At 42.8% G+C, this 18,330-nt stretch overlaps 1 protein-coding gene across 1 annotated transcript in view; it reads left to right on the top strand.

Moving 5' to 3' along the window:
* Positions 1–282: 282 nt before the first annotated feature.
* Positions 283–18,330, top strand: part of HOATZ (HOATZ cilia and flagella associated protein) — a 29,299-nt gene continuing 11,251 nt past the window's right edge. Inside the window, exons 1-3 of the mRNA XM_072113232.1 lie at positions 283–522; positions 2,595–2,630; positions 3,588–3,658. Coding sequence (XP_071969333.1) covers positions 306–522; positions 2,595–2,630; positions 3,588–3,658 — 324 coding nt within the window. The 5' untranslated portion in view covers positions 283–305. The remainder of the gene's footprint in view (positions 523–2,594; positions 2,631–3,587; positions 3,659–18,330) is intronic.

Raw genomic sequence — 18,330 nt, 5'->3', positions numbered from 1 at the left:
GCTGTATAGCAGGGGAGCACTGTATAGTGGGGAGCGCTCTGTATATAAGTTCATAAAGGGGACCCCATGATATTTATGTACACCCCTGCATGAAAGTATTTGCTGGGCCATATGGAAAGGTTTTAACTACTTCCCACAGCAGCCTCCTCTGCCTTCCATAAATCGCTTTGTTATTTTATTAATTGTTTGTATTTGCATGATTGCATACACTGAGTATGTAACAATATACACTGCTACCTAAGAAGGAAGGAAAACACAACATGAAGAGGACACATCCTCTCTGCGCATGCTCAGCGTTCCTCTCCATGGTGACGGTGACGTCCGTGTACACACAGTGCGGCATGTCCGGCCTGCAGGAGCGCGGTTATGATGACTGCACGGTGTTTGCCGGTTCTGGTGAGCACGATGTGATGTGCAGTAAGATATTCTGGAGCTCCATCTCCCTGCAGCCTCCGCTGGAGTCCAGGCTGGTGTCCGGGGACGTGCAGCAGAGGCTGAGAGCTGCCGGGGAGGACAAGCCGCGTGAGTACAGGGGCGGGTTCACACCTTGCGGTATGACGTCAGACTTCAAATCTGCATAGCACATAGCTCAGTTACCCCCTTGTCTGTATTTTTTCAGAACTTCTGTACATTGTCAGTTACATATGTCATGTAAAACAGCCTAAAAAAACCCAAAAATTAAATCTTACACTTATATTGTCTTGTTAGTTCCCAAGGAATAGGGATAACCATCAAGGATCATCAGTAACTATATTTGCTTCTTGAATACGGTAGTTTTTGCCAAATTAGATGTAAAAAATAAATATATATGTATAGATATATACGATGATATGGATTTTTCTGTACAAATAAACTATTACATGATATAGTGTTCATCCTCTTCCCAATATCGCAGCATGGACACGAGGTACGGCTAAGGCTGCGTTCACACGTGGCGTTTACCTCGCGTTTTAAAACCCGATACAAGAGCTGAGGAGAGGGGATTTTCCTAATTATATTACTGTTAACGTTGCGTTTAGTAAACACAAATGTTAACAGTAATGTAATTAGGCAAATCTCTTCTCAGCTGCTGTATCGGGTTTCAAAATGCAATGTAAACGCCATGTGTGAACGCAGCCTTAGGGCGCGTTCACACGTTGTGTTTTGGTTGCTTTTTCATTGCGTCTGAAACGCATATACAACAGCTGATGTGAGGTAATTTGCCTAATTACATTACCGTTTACGTTTGTAAATGCAATGTTAACGCATGCGTTAACAAAACGCACGTGTTAACACTTTGTTAACGCATGCGTTAACATCGCGTTTACGATGCGTTTTGTAAATGGAAACGTTAACAGTGATGTAATTAGGCAAATCACCTCTCCTCAGCTGTTGTATATGCGTTTCAAACGCAATGAAAACGCAGGTCAAAACGCAACGTGTGAACGCGCCCTTAGGCCGGCGCCACACAGGGCGCTTTGTCTGCGCTTGCAAACGCAGACAAAGTCGCGCCCACCGGGGCGGGCCTCGGCCCAATCGCATCGGCGTTTCTATGGAAACGCCTGCGATCGGGAACGAGCCGCCGGTGTTTCGCGTTAAATTAACGCAAAACACCGGCGGCTCGTTCCCGATTGCAGGCGTTTTCAATGAAACGCCGATGCGATCGGGCCGAGGCCCGCCCCGGTGGGCGCGACTTTGTCTGCGTTTGCGTTTGCAAGCGCAGACAAAGCGCCCTGTGTGGCGCCGGCTTTAGGGTGATACCACACATGGCGTTCGAACTCGTTTTTTGGACCGTTTTTTAAGCAGTCCGTCCAAAAAACGCATGCGTTAAAAAACGTTTTTTTTTAAAACGCATCCATTTTTGACCTGTTTGAATTAAGATAGTAGTTTTCAAAAAACGCATGCGGTTTTAACGGACTGCTTAAAAACGGGGCCAAAAACGCGTAAAAACGCCAAAACGTATCAGTTTTTTGACTGTTTGTTTTTATCCCCTTCCTAATTATCTTAATTAAGATAATTGAGGAAAACGATCAAAAACGCATGCATTTTTTAACTGACTGCTTAAAAACGGCCCAAAACGTGTTCAAACCCATGTGCCATCACCCTCGGGGTGGCGTTAGCGTTTTGAAACAGTTTTAAGCCCGTTTTTAAGCAGTCCGTTAAAAAAACGCATCTGTTTTTTGACCGTTTTTTGACCGTTTCCTAATTATCTTAATTAAGATAATTGAGGGAAACGGTCAAAAACGCATACAATTTTTTAACGGATTGCTTAAAAACGGGTTCAAAACGACACGTGTGCCGCCACCCTTACAGCGTACGCAGCACCCACCTGTCTGGCCCTTATACTCCATCATTATCGGCTAATCGCTGCAGTAAATGGGCCCGGAGTTCACTAAAATGACACTTCAGCTGAAAGCGCCTCGTCAGCAATAGGGTTAAAGGGATCAATACACATTCGCTTTTACTCGCTGATTCCCATATAATGAATTATTCTTAATGAAAAGTCACATCACTGAGATGAACAATGGTGGGCGGGGACCTGCAGACACGCAGGATTGGGGGTGACGCTGGACTGTTCCCTGGTTTACTTACTTTATCTTCATTTTATTTATCAGGATGGAATTACACGCAGAAGGAGCTGGAGGACCTTAGTGAGTATGAAACCCAGGTGTATAATAATATACATAATATATTATACATAAGATAAATTAATCCAGGCACAGGTAATATGACTTGAATTATCTGACATTTTAACCAACCAGTTCTATCAAAGAAGAAAGGGAATGGTATAATGTCACACAAAAAGTGGCCCCTTCAAGAGGCGGGACTTAAATGCCAGGTCCTTTCACCACCTAACATATGTGGTAATAGATATACTGTAGGGGCTGCTACACAGATCCAGAGGCACTTTGAACTTTCTTTCTATCCCCTATGGTTGCAGAGATATGAGTCCTGGTATCTGACGTTATAATCCTCTCCACTGTCAGAGAGGAGGAGCTGGGTTGGAGGAGTGGGTGTGTGTTATACTAATCTTCTCTGACACTGTCCAATCAAAATGATAGATGAGCCTAGTGAGATTACACTGTGTATGTACACAGCAGCTTCTCTGACACTGTCCAATCAAAATGATAGATGAACATAGTGAGATCACACTGTGTATATACACAGCAGCTTCTCTGACACTGTCCAATCAATTTAATAAGTTTAATAAGTTTTCTTGTATGCAAAATACTCTAATCAGCGAGGCCCCCCTCCAGGCTTCTGTAGGGAGGGGTTGTGCTATGCTCTCTGCCCATCAATGTACCACAGTGCTCAAGTCCTGAAATATAAATGCGTTTCCCACAGTCCTGCTGCTACTAAGACCATATACAAAGGTAGTAAGGTATGGTCACACTGATCTCCAGGGACCATACCTAACACTGTCTGCAGCTTTGTATGGTCAGAACTGCTGACAGATCCCTTTAATGTCTCTGGCCCTGTCCAAAACTATTTGACTTTCCTGCAAATGATAACATTGAGCTACACACATCATATAATATTCCGTTTTCATGTATAAACATCTTGCCGGTTGCTAAGATCACGTCATAAGGCAGATTCTCTTATTCCAGAGACAGAGTATTTCCTATTGGAAGCTCAGAGAGTACAAGAGATGGAACAACGATCCATTTATATGCAGAAAGTAAGTGTCATCTCTTATATAATCTCTCTCTTACTGTGTAATAGGGCGATGAGGCCGTGAATCACAAGTGTGCACATATATTGTATCAATACATTGTATACATACATTGCTGGCTGAGTATTGTATCCATACATTGTATACATACATTGCTGGCTGAATATTGTATACATAGGTTGCTGGCTGAGTATTGTATCCATACATTGGGGCAGATTTACTTACCCGGCCCATTCGCGATCCAGCGGTGCGTTCTCTGCGCTGGATTCGGGTCCGGCCGGGATTTATTAAGGTAGTTCCTCCGCCGTCCCCCAGGTGGCGCTGCTGCGCTGAAGAGCATCGGAACGCACTGGAATACACCGAGCCGGGCTGAGTGAAGGTAAGTGCAATTTTTGCAAGACATTTTTTAATTTAAATGCGGCGGTTTTTCGTTCGGCCACGGCCCCGATTTCCGCCACGTGCATGACAGCGCCGATGCGCCACAATCCGATCGCATGTGCCAAAATCCTGGGGAAAAATCGGCGCAAATTGGAAATATTCGGGTAACACGTCGGGAAAACGTGAATCAGGCCCTTAGTAAATGACCCCCATTGTATTCTTACATTACTTGCCGAATATTGTATACACATGTTGTATCCACACACTGCTGGCTGAATGAGACTAGGGCTACACAGGGTAGCACTGACACAGTTGTAAGGGGCACCACATGATTTTTACAAAATCACGGCTAAATCTGTATGTTTTTTGGAAAACCTGTCCTATCAATTTGTAGTACACTGATGTTTGCAAGATGTGATATTTTATGGTAGTTATCACTTTGGACCCACCGCACTGGATTTACTGGGTGAAAAGCGAAAATTTTATTGCCCAGTGTTAGACTGGCCCACCATTGAATCAGAGGATCCTTTGGTGGGCCCAGGATGTAACCCATTATTGGATAACAGATGTACAGCACAAGGCAACCCAATTTGGAAAATAGTAGGGTCTCTTTACAATGATATAATAGGAGGTGGGCGTCCAGAATGGAATCCCAGTCCAACATTGTGCATATATACCTATTATATACCGGAATATTGTAGCTGGAATAATCTGTTTTATCCCTATATGTCAACCATATAAAATACATTTTTCCTGGTAATAGGAAGCTCTAATACTATCTGCACTTAAAAGACCAGGAGGAATAGCAGATTTATTATGGCGGCAATGTATTTAGTTAATAGAGTTTCCTCAGTAGGAGAATCAGAGATGAGGGATGGAGGGGTCAGCGCTGGTTTCAATCTTCCTCTTGTTGGCAGCCTTAAGCCTCTGCCAGGGATATACTATAAAGTAGGAGTAGATGGGGAGGGGAGCAGCTATGATTTAGAGATGACAAGCGTGTCTCACTTATCCTGCTCATTTGTATATAATATAAAAAAATAGCCTTATCATGAAACTGTCATTTATTACGACCATGTATGTTTTACTATATACATTGCCTGGCTGCTAATAACCCCAAATGTTTATGTGCTGACAGAGCAGTTAGCATATTTTTGCCCCTTCCACAACATTACCCATCAGCACAGCATACACAATACTAAAATAATATACTTTTTCCTATTGCAATGCATTTCAGCATTGAAATGATGTTTTCTCCAGGTGTGATAATCCGGCCAGGTAGCGGGCAGTATCAGTTTCTCCCTAAGCAGCCTAGTCTGTACATAGTTCAGGAGGCTGCTGTATTGTTTTCCGTCATACAGGGAAAAACTGATGATGATATGTAAATTAGGTTTCTAGGGGTCCTTTCTGCAAAAAAAAAAAAGTATGACCCATGGAGAACACTTCTTCCTCTTGGACAGAAACTCATCTAGATATCAGGCAAAGTCTTATTAGAGTGTAATGCTTGTGCATAGTGTACATTAATGGGACACTGTGTACTACACATGTATAAGTGCAAAGGTTAATGCACATATTGTTTAATGCTGCTATAAATGTCATCTATAGGTTGTGAATATTTTCTTCACAAAAATTGGAGATGTAAATTTACAGCATGTTGCAGATTCACCACATATTCTTGGGCAGCACGGTGGCTAAGTGGTTAGTATTACAGCCTTGCTGCGCTGGGGACGTGGGTTCAAGTCCAAGGGTCAACATCTGCAAAGAGTTTGTATGTTCTCTCCGTGTTTTTGTGGGTTTCCTCTGGGTCCTCCGGTTAACTCCCACACTACAAAACATACTGGTACGGTGATTAGACTGTGAGCCCCATTGGGGACAGGGACCGATTTGGCAAGTTCTGTGCAGCGCTGCGTAATCTGTGTGCGCTATATAAATAAGGGAATTATTATATTTTCAGAGGATTTTCTACGGATCTAAAATTTCACTGCAGGTTTCCTCAAACAATTCTAGAGGGACCTAAATTGAGAGCCAAAAAGGAACCTATCAGTAGGATTTTGGTGCATTAAATCCCTTGCAGACTCAAGTCAACAGACCCTTCAATTTCACCTAGAAACTCATAAACATGCCCACTGACAAAGGTGAAAAAGTTTGGGACCCTTTATAGTACAAGTCAGGTCCTAAAAATAGTTTTCATCTTATGAGCCAGTGCACTTGAATCTGGATGGTTGTCCCTAATCTGGGCTGTTTTTATGGGAAAAACTTCTTTTATAGCAGTTCTCCAAATAGGAAAAACCTCCAATCTCAATTATTTCAGGAGCACCAACCATATGGCATATATGGCTCCTAGCTTATCACAGACCACCAATACGATGGCTGCCACTGTTTTAGTTTCATTTCTACAGTGTTTTGAATGTTTGACCCCCATTTTAAAGACTGTGTATGGTTACACCTAGTTGTCAATTTACTAATTTCTAGGAGGAATGAGAGCCTATACCTGCGACTATTCCTGCTCCCATTGGGTGCTTTTCGTCTATAGTTAAATCTCCACAAATATTCCAGTAATTCTTCTCTTGCCGTAAAAACCCTTTGGTTATTCAGATGGATACAGCTGACATGTGAAACGCCTCTAATGTTGGATTTTATAGATAATTGATTGTTGAAACTTTGCTTCTTGACTAGTCCTGTTGTTTCCTGTGCTGTATTTATGTCAGTACTGTCCTTATACATTAATATTAATTGTGCAAAAGCCATTTGTAGTTCATCTTCTAGGAAGGAAAATCATTAGACATCGAAAGCGGGAGGCCAGCATTTGTCTTCTCAGATTGATCCTCGTCAGAGGGATATAGGGGCTGCTTAGTACTTTAATGGACGAATGTCAGAGATATATTAAATGGACTAAATGGAGTAATTAAACTTCGGCTTTGTAAAATCCCGCTATGTATTTTTTTTAATGATCTCAGAGAATACTGTAGATAAGAGGATTCACATTGATTTATGGATCTTAATACCATGTTTCCCCGAAGATAAGACAGTGGGGCACATTTACTTACCCATCCGCTGGAGTTCACCGAAAGTACATTATCTGACGATCATGCACTGTGCCGCCATTCACTAAGATTGTGCGCCCGATATCCTGCATGTGTCGCTTCCCTGATCAGGTCCGACAGAGTTCACCATCTTTTATGTGGTGCATCTAAGTGCTTGGGCTTGCGACATATTTTGAAAGTTAAATCCTGGAATCAGTCGGATCGTCCGAAGGCACTCCCTCTGATTTGTGTCGCATGGAAGCCAGCGCAGCTGCGCCAAAAAAAACAATCACATGCGCCAAAATCCCAGCGCAGACACCTGTCCAAGGCGTGTAAACCACGAAAAAGGTGAAAGGTCTGACAAAAGTGAGCAGCGCGACCCTTAGTAAATGAGCCCCAGTGTCTTATATTAATTTTTGCTCCTAAAGAGGCAAAAGGTCTTATTTTCAGGGGTTGTTCTATTTTTCCATGAACAAGAATTCACATTTATTGTTAAACTAAAAATCTACTTCTCTAACATCTTTATAACTCTCCAAACTCTAAATTTCATCCTAAATTTCTTGTGACTCCATTTCTATTGGAATCATTGTTCCCAATCCCTCATGTTTAGCAATGGCAATTCCATTCAATGACTCCTTCTCGTTCGGGTATCTGCTTAGCACATTTGCAATGCAACAGTCAACAATTTATGGCACGTAGCGAAGCTGTAGCAATGACGGCCGCTAGGTCTTATTTTCAGGGGAGGCCTTATATTTCTAAGCTTGAACAAAATTGTACTAGGTCTTTTGGGGGATGTCCTTTTTTAGGGGAAACAGGGTAGTAGTAATGCTGAAGGTATAAGTTATACATCCATAGGTTTCAAATTCTGCACACAAAGAGCGAGTTTATGTGAACAGACTTGAATGTGGGCAACCGGCCTTAAAGGTCATCTACCACCAGGATGAAGGATGAGCCTGAGGGGCCCCAATCTCCCTAGGTGTTAAAGGAGCCTGGACCGCCTCAGGCTCATTTGCATAAGTCCTTCATCCTGGTGGTAGATGTCCTTTAAGGCCGGTTCCCTTTCAAGTTTGATAACAAAACCTATTGACGTCTATGGCGCCCGGTCACTGTGCGGTGAGCTCACCGCACCATGACCATGCACGGCGAAATATAGGACATGCCCTATATTTCGGCGTGTTCAGTCTTCTGCCCTGTTGAACTCTATGGAGAGGGTAGCAGCAGCAAACCTTTATTCCAGCGACTATAAGATTTGAAAACAAGCTGTCACAGCCTTAGTTTGGATGTTTATAAACACGTTTATGTATTTTAATGTACCATATATACTCGAGTATAAGCCTAGTTTTTCAGCACAAAAAAATGTGCTGAAACCCCAAACTCGGCTTATACTTGAGTAAAAAAAATATAGGTTTTACCAGGTTTTTGTGGTAAAATTAGGGGCCACGGCTTATACTTGGGTCAGCTTATACTCAAGTATATATGGGTATGTTTTTTGATGTTTTTTATACTTGTGTGTTTGAGATCTTCAATGAAATTTGAATTTCCCCTTGGGGACAAATAAAGTTTTATTATTTATACTTACCCTCCAGTTTAATACTGTAGAGCATAGTTCTGACATATATAAAAAGAATACAAACATAGTTACATGTAATTCGGAAATAAATATAAATAACATGACTAAATATATATATATATGTATATATAAAAGAACTGGGTACTGGAGACTATAAATATAATGTCCTTGGTTCCCATGGATATGTTGTAATCCCAGTTATCATGGATAAAAGAAATTTTCACTGAAGGTTAAAATGTACATCAATAGGATGAGCTCTAAAGGAAATTCATTGGAATATACATCAGAACCATTCCTGAATGAAAGGACACATAAACAGTTATTTGGAAGACAGAGACTAAAATAGCAATATCAAGTAGATAAGGCCAAATAAATTGTACGCAAGCCGTAAGGAGTCAAAACTAGGTTGTAAGTATATCTTTCAGTTTTACGCTGCTAAGGTTGTTCCGGCAGAACTCTGTATCTGGGATTATCCGAGATAATGAACATATTGAACACTTTTATAGCATTTGCATTACATTTGATTATATTTGTCAAAACACTAATAATTTGACCAAAAAGTGATGTAACACTCAAAATGAGTAAATGTAAAAATGACCATCTTTATTAGTAACATACAAATAATCAAGACACACAGTAGATGAACTACAATGGGTTAAAAGCCATGTGTGGTACAATAAATAATTCTATCTATGTATATGGGTAGGTAATGAGTTTGTCATATAGCATAGGCCCAAGTATACATACATGAGACAATAGGGTTTAAGTAAACCATACCATACCAAATCAGATCACACATGGGGCAAACTCCCATGTGTGATCTGATTTGGTATGGTATTTGTTTTCCATTTTCCTTTTGTCATTTTTTCCTACAGGATTAATCTGTGCATTTACTTAAACCCTATTGTCTTATGCATGTATACTTGGGGCTAGATAGAATTATTTATTGTACCACACGCTTTTAACCCATTGTAGTTCATCTACTGTGTGTCTTGATTATTTGTATGTTACTAATAAAGATTGTAATTTTTACATTTACTCATTGTGAGTGTTACATCACTTTTTGGTCAAATTATTAGTGTTTTGTATTGGGACCCGAGTGTGGCCGACTTAATTGTCCACATATATCGGGTCTAATAAATTCTGTTGGTGTTGATTATATTTGTATATAATGTGTTAACAAGTTGTTATATTGCGAATTGTACGGAAGCCATAAGGGGTCAAAACTAGTTTGTAAAAACAGCTCACATTTTTATGCTGCTGAGGTACATAGGCAGAGTTCTGTATCCGAGATGATCATTAAAGGAACCGAAGTTGGGGTACTGTATAGTCACGTGACCTCCTCATCTTCTTGCTTTCCCGCGCTGGCCCTCGTAGATTTGGATGAGGCCTACATTAAGACTGAGCTACTGTGACACCTGCAGCTAGGCCGTAACCAGGCCAGCCACTCTGGTCCTAGTCTTTAGTTTCCCCTATACACTGTGAGCCCTCGGTGGGGTTGTTGAACATATGGTGCAGCATTTTTTCTACACAGAAGATGACATGAGCTGCAGATTATTATAATACACAGCACATCCGTTTTCTACTGCAGATTCACAGCAAGTTTCTCCTTTCACATTATGACAAAATCCACTGCAGAATCTAGACAAAAATCCACTGTGTATCCACATGTGAAATAATAGCAGATATTTGTTCAAATTTGGGGCAGAATCATATATGATGAATTCCTGTCCATAGCGAGGTGCTGCTGTTTTGTGATGCACAGAGTCCTCTGTATTGTGGTCGCTCTGTGAAATCCACCCAGCACACCTAACCATGGCCGAGTGCCACCAGCCTTAGGCTTGTTATCTCTACTTCTGTTTTTATTCCTTTTAGAGTTCATTCACACAAAAGTGCTCGGTCATGAAATAGGGACCCTGTAATGGCTGCATTTCACAGACTAAACATTGATTGCTCCAGGCCTGGGAGTCCAATTATCATAGTTATACGTGCATGAGGCCCCACATTCCTGAAAGACCCCCACGATGTATCATCTTTTTAGTGTGGCGCTGGCATTTTACTTGGTTGTTTAAAGGAAATCTACCATTACTTTTATGCATTATGAACAAAACATACCTTGAGAATACTGTAGCTACACTGATGCAGAAACATATCTTGTTTAGTCCCTGATCTGAGTGGATTTGCTGAAAAAACAATTATGAAATGATTATAATGAGGCTCTGTCACTCCTGTGTCTGCTCTTTTGCTTCTCCTCACCCTAATTATGCCCTGCTTCAGAGAACGCTGTATTCATTGTGTTGTCCCTGACAAGCAGAAGTAATCAATCGCTGCACCATTCCCCAGCTGCTGTGTATAAGTCATCCAGCTCAGGTTGATTAGTCCTGTCTGGACAGTTCAGGAAGCTCTGTTTAATGTGTTTATGAACGTCAGACAGCATGCAGCCAGCTTTCCCAAGGTCCTGAATTTTATAACTGTTTTTTAAGCAAAACCACTCGGTTCGGGATTAAACAAGATATGTTTCTGCATCAGTGTTGCTACAGTATTCTCAAGGTATGTTTGTTTCACAATGCATAAAAACAAATGATAGATTTGTTTGCTGAAAGGAGGGGATTTGTTGCTTAAATAAAGAAAGTTCTGAAATCGTGATACTGTCACGGGTGACCCCAAGATCCACGTCTCGGATCGCGGGTGCACCCGTGCGCTGCCCGGCCCGGGTCTGGAGTCATGGCACGGGTGCCCCCGCGATCCATGTTACGTGCTCCGCCGTGTGCTGCCGCTGCCCCCACTCCTCCAGGACGATGCTTACCTCTCCTGGTTCCTGGCTCCTGGCTCCGGTCCCTGGCTCCTGCTCGCGGAATAGGCCGCGCGCGCACCACGACTCTCTAAGAATTTAAAGGGCCAGCATCCTCCTTATTGGCTCTGGCATCCTGGCTCTGCTTGATAGCCTGGCGACTCCCAACATCCCCTGCCGGATTTTCCTGTCATTCTACTGAAGAGAAAGCCTCCTGAGCGTTTCCAGACGCCTCCGTGATTCCTGAGCGTTTCCAGACGCCTCCGAGTTCCCGTGTTCCTGTGGTGTTCCCGTGTTCCTGTGGCGGTCCCGTGTTCCTGTGGCGGTCCCGTGTTCCTGTGGCGGTCCCGTAATCCTGTGGCGGTCCTGTAATCGTGTGGCGGTCCTGTATCCCAGCCGTCCTTCCGAGGTCCTGCCATCCGTCCTTCCGAGGTCCTGCCTACCCGTGGTCCTGCCAACCCGTGGTCCTGCCTACCCGTGTCCCTACCTTGGCTGCCACCGAGGGCCTAGTCATACCCGTGGAACGACCTGGTGGCTCCCCACCGCAGCAAGACCATCCCGCCTTGCGGCGGGCTCCGGCAAAGACCAGGAGTCCACTTAGACTCCGCTCCCGGGTTGTGGCTAGTATTGTTATCTCCCGCGGTGGTCCAGGGAGTCCACAAGACTTTAGCCTCAGAGACTCTACCCGAACCCCAGTGCGTGACAGATATCTAGAAGTCACATGGAGCATTGATCATGAATGTGCACCTTCCATTGGGAACTGAGGCACCTCATACTTTTTATGATTGGAGTTACAGTGCTCTGGTAAGTTTTATTTATTGGACAACTTTCTAGGGGTAGTTCCTCCACAATCTTATGATATGCCATGGATTATAGCTCCTAGAAAAAAAGCCATGTACCTTACATCTCCCAAAACCACACCACCTGATGCCAGGCCTAGATAAAGACATGATGGATAGCAGACCATGCTAGAACCTACTGTACATTGGAAGGATGAAGAAATCCAGATGGTCAGAAAAGCTGGTGTGACGCAGCACATCCCACACATTGTAAGGCCAAATACTGCATAAGACAAATGAATACTGGGCACTCAGACAAGCACTGGCAGTATAATGAGTCTGCATTACATCTGGACAGGTTTAATGACCCCAGCACCCCCACCCATTATTACTGATTATGACAATATATTAGCTGCTTATTTTATCAGTGATGTAAGATACTTACCTCCCCCCATCTGCAGATCCTGGATTTACAGATCAGTTCCCACTGAAGTCCTGTTATGGATTTGCCATTTCATGGAGATTGAGAGTTTTAATTATTGCATTTACAAGAGCCTGCGCAGGTGTCAGAACCATAAGTAGTTTCCCAGAAGATGATGCTGGAAAGCTTATATATTATCCCCGAGGAGCAATGAGTTTCTTAAAGTAACAGATCCCCCGAGAGCTTTACATTCAGCAACATTGATGGAAATACATTGTTTCATGTAACAGAACCCGGAGTGTGTAATCTTCTGAGCCTGTAAAAGTCACAACATTGGAAAAGTATTTTAGTGATATATTATAACTGGATTGGCTTGTTCTAGTTATTGGGTTTCACTATTGTGGGGGATGCTGTAAATATGACACTATTGTAGGGGGTGCCTCTAGATATGACACTATTGTGGGGGATGCTGTAGATATGACACTATTGTGGGGGATGCTGTAGATATTACACTATTGTGGGGGGAGCATCTACATATGACACTATTGTGGGGGGAGCATCTACATATGACACTATTGTTGGGGAGGCTGTAGATATTACACTATTGTAGGGGAGGCTGTAGATATTACACTATTGTAGGGGGTGTCTCTAGATATGACACTATTGTGGGGGATGCTGTAGATATTACACTATTGTAGGGGGAGGCTGTAGATATGACACTATTGTGGGGGGAGCATCTACATATGACACTATTGTTGGGGAGGCTGTATTTATTAAACTATTGTCAGGGGAGCATCTAAATATGACACTATTGTGGGGGAAGCTGCAGATATTATACTATTGTGGGAGAAGCTGTAGATATGACACTATTGTGTGGTGAGGCTGTAGATATTACACTATTATGGGGGAGGCTTTAGATTTTACACTATTGGTGGATGTTCCTGTAGATATTACACTATTGTGGGGGAGGCTTTAGATATTACACTATTGGTGGATGTTCCTGTAGATATTACACTATTGTGGGGGGAGGCTGTAGATATTACACTATTGTGGGGGAGGCTTTAGATATTACACTATTGGTGGAGGTTCCTGTAGATATGACACTATTGTGGGGGGAGGCTGTATATATTACAATATCGTAGGTGGGCCTCTAGATATTACACTATTATCCTGTACATACAAGGACATAATTATATATTCAGATTTTAAAGGGTTAAGCTACTGTTGTAATTAACTACCTCCCTAATGTCAACCTATCTCCATGATAAAGATAACTAATATGGACAGCCCGGACTGCCTTAATAACCTCAATTAGATTATAAATGCATCCCATGATTTTTATATTCCGCAATCCTTTTACCATGCAAGTATTAATGTAGTCTAATGAATTCTCCCAATGTAATCAGATGCGGCTCTGGATCTGGAAGAAGGATGGTGCTCAAATTAATTCTGAGTTCTAACAATAGACATGCAGAGAATGGAAATTTGCTATTGTAATCCTCAAAGATAAATCAGTCACCAACAATATTTAAGGGTAAGCGAAAAGCAGATTTTGTTTCTGTTAAACTGGGAATTTACAATTATTTAGCGTCACATCTATCCTACTTTCCTTATCATGATCCAAAATTGCAGTCTGTGTCATAGTTTAGAGCACTCAGTATTCCCAGGATTACAGAGCTTTGTCTAATACTGTCAATTCTGGGATCAAACAACCAGCATTATTGAGTGAAACTGATCATATCGTACATCCTACAGCATCCTACAGAAATATGATGCAAGGAGTCCCTGTTAGCTGGCTAAACTACACCATTTTACTCCATGTGCTTAACATGTTCATTTTGAGATGGCTTTATGCAAAGAATTTTCAGGACATAATACACATTGGGAGGGATTTATTAAGATAGGGGTTTTACATTCCAGCCTTAAAGGGGTATTTCCATCTTTGTATTCAAATAACTTAGAACTTATTATTATAACTATTATTATAACGTAATTAATTTAACTACATATAGACATTTCTTTATTAAAAAAATATTCGTATGTGAAGATAATGGGGGTCATTTACTAAGGGCCCGATTCGCGTTTTCCCGACGTGTTACCCGAATATTTCCGATTTGCGATTGTACCTGAATTGCCCCGGGATTTTGGCGCACGCGATCGGATTGTGGCGCATCAGCGCTGGCATGCACGCGACGGAAATCGGGGGGCGTGGCCGAACGAAAACCCGACGTATTCGGAAAAACCGCCGCATTTAAAAACCGAAAAAGTGTCGCTTGGGAAGCGCTTACCTTCACCTGGTCCAGCTCGGTGTATTCCGGCGCGTTCAGATGATTTTCAGCGCAGCATCGACACCTGGTGGACGGCGGAGGAACTACCTTCATAAATCCCGTCCGGACCCGAATCCTGTTCAGAGAACGCGCCGCTGGATCACGAATGGACCGGGTAAGTAAATCTGCCCCAATGTCCTATAAACGTGGCCATGTTCTTCCTTAGAAACAAGATAGCTGTCCCTGGAAACGACCACCATTTCCCTTTGGCAGCAGTGACCAGACATGCGCTATTGATACCCACCCAGCCTTCTGGATTCTGCCTTTATTCGTTCTATGTAAAATGGTGTATCTCTCGGCCATTTCATAAACAAGAATAATTTGTTTCTTTGTCCATTCACCCCACAAGAGGTGGTCGTATCCAAGGACAACTATTTTGTTTCTAAGAGACAACAGATTTATGGAAAATTATCTTTACACAGGTACATATTCTTATAACATCCATTTGAAGAACATCCAATTGTATATGGCAGATTCATTCAATTAATTCATCTGTTTTTTTGCGGATGACACGCTGACACATTCATTTCAATGGACATGTTTTTCATAGATCCGTTTGGAGGCTGTAGAAAACTCTGAGCAGGTCCTATTCCTACCTGTACACACTGGATTACACACTGATGTCATACAAACCACATAAATAGACCACGGATCACAGAAAAGCACACATGCATGAACATGTAACAATATGGCACGTTTTCCTTGGTCTCCCAATGGTCATTGTCATGACTTATTGTAATGGTCATTGTCATGGTCATTGTGAGCAAACCCCGCTCCTCTGGATATAACTTACAGCCTTCTGACCACTGGTTCAAAGCTGAGATACTCCCAAATTCTAGCTCAACAATGAAATCATCACCACAGCCAACCAATCCACCTCCTCGAGTGCCTGCAGGAAAGATCATTACCAACCTGTCACTTGCTGCTGTGTGGACCATTTCTACTATTAAAGGATGAGTTCCACATGATCCCTTATCTACATTGTGGGATCCCCTCTTCTCACCACCGCCCCCCGAGGTGCGTTCTCCGACGAAGATGAAGTCCGGTGCGATTCACTAAGATCGTGCGGCCGAGTCCCTGCATCCGCCGCTTCCCCGCCGAGGTCCGCCAGAGTTCACCTTCTTCTTCTCGGTGCTTGTAAGTGCGTGTCTTGCGACACAATTTGATATGTTAAATCAAGCGCTTAGTCCGAGTCCGTCAGGTTGTCCGACGGCCTGCCCTCCGATTTGTGTCGCGTGCAAGCCGGCGCCAATGCACCAAAATCCGACCGCATGCGCCAAAATGCCCTGTTAAATGCAGCGCAAAAAGGAAATCGTTGGGAAACCTGACGAAAATGCGCTCCGCGGACCCTTAGTGAATGAGCCCTATTGTGACGCTAGGCCACACTACACCCAGCCACTCATGTCCCTGGGAATCCAGCTGCCCTCAAACTGTGGAAAGACCCTGGTGGGATAATATCACACAGTGGTCATGGTGAAAAGAAGCGCTGGTCGCACCGAAACGTCCGTCGGTCGTGTACAGCACTTGTCTGGCACTTTCCCTCTCCCCTGATATGGACTTTTTAAATTGAAAGAATAAAGGTAAGAGATAAATTGAGTAATGAAAGAGGATGAGTGCCTTTCCATGTTCTAAATATTTTGGGTTTGTTGGACTAGTTTGAGAAATAGAGCACCACCCCTGTTCTAATGACCCTGGTTCCTTGTAACATCAGACCTGGAAAGGAGAAAGTCAAACTAAGGGAAGTAAGAGGAGCAGTGGCCATCCTATTTTGCTATGTGATTCAACATGTGAAGCTGTACGACCATGTATAATAAAGTCATTCTATGCAGAATTCAGAAGAATCCACATGAGCCATGCTATGTGAGAGGATACTGTCACTGTCGCCATTCTAAGAAGGCATTTTAGTACACGGATATAGCACAAATGGCTTTTTATGCATCGCCATAATTACGGATTAAGCCTCAGTTCTGTCACTTGATCTTTGCACCCATCTATACTGGAGGAGTACACATTAACATAGGCTAAAGCTAATTGAACACATCCCACCTGTTTTATGTGCACTGCATAAACCCTCCGCCAAGCAGTGTACACCCCTAAAGCCATAACTTGAGAAAACTGGCAAATTTGCTGTCATTCCAGTAAAAAATGTTTCTCTCTTTAATATAAAAAGAGCGCATTGAGCGGCTGGGACAATCGCCAGCCTTACAAATCTTTATAGTAGCTCCCGAAGAAGCTGAGCTGTGCAGCACGGTGCATTCTGCAAGTCAGCAAATAGGCGCTTCCAATTAATTGCACACGTAGGGCTTCCAGTCCATTAGCAAACATTAAACATTTCTTTCCAAATCGGATCGGCTGAGAAGCAGAATTCTTAGTGTTGATGCCTTTAACTGTTTTACTTCTGTCTGCAAGAGATGAGATTTCACATTCTGTAAAAGTCTGTACATAAAGCCATGATGTGTTTTGCTGATTATAGTATGTGTTAAAGAAGGAGTATGGATAGCCTGTGCCCCATTTACTGTTTTCCATGTACATGGTTTTTCTTGGTTTTAAACAAGTGATGGTGAAAGTTTAAGAGACTTAAACCTTTCTGCTGTATCACAACTTTCAATTGTATCACCATCCTGAGGACAACAATAGAGTAAAAAGAAGGAGAAATTTCTATTATCATTGTAGCGTCCCTACTGGTTCCGAAGAATCAGTGGCCCATTCTGGACTATCTCAGGGCGTTTTCACACAAGGGTAATTTATTAAGAGTCTGTGGACCGCACTTTCCGCGGGTATTCCGACGATTTCCGTTTTGCGCCACATTTAAACGGGTTTGTGTCGCATCAGCGCCGGTGTATGTAAGTGACAAGACACGTACTTACATACACCGGGAAGAAGACGATCAACCCCGGCGGACCTGAACGAGGAGTGACACATGCAGGATATCGGACACTCGATCTATGTGGATCGCGGCACAGTGCATCATCGTCGGACAGTCCAGATCGGGGATCGCGACTCGGACGGGTAAGTAAATGTGCCCCAATGAGTTGTGTCACGTTTTGATGCGTTTTTGACGCATTCCAAAGTCTTCATGTGACCTCAGCATGTGATCAAGGCTGAAGCCAGTGGAATGCGTCAAAAATGCATCAAAAAAGCATCAAAAACCGTGAAACAACGTATCATGTGAGAGCGCCCTAAAACTGCAGGGGGATATCTTGAGTCCTGTTTGCTCAACTCCTCTCTGACAATGACTGTGAATTTACTATTTCCAACACTCCCATATTATTGAATAGAGCTGCAGGACACATGCTCAATCTGTTGCTTCAGCAATCATTGAAAATGAGACCCGGCTCCAGATGACTATCGCGGGGGCTCAGCAGTCAGATCTTTCATGATCAAAATGCTAT

This window comes from Engystomops pustulosus, chromosome 6, assembly GCF_040894005.1.
Source record: "Engystomops pustulosus chromosome 6, aEngPut4.maternal, whole genome shotgun sequence".
Lineage (NCBI taxonomy): Eukaryota > Metazoa > Chordata > Amphibia > Anura > Leptodactylidae > Engystomops > Engystomops pustulosus.
Note: the sequence above shows the minus strand (reverse complement) of the source record. Positions and strands in the feature narration are given on the sequence as shown.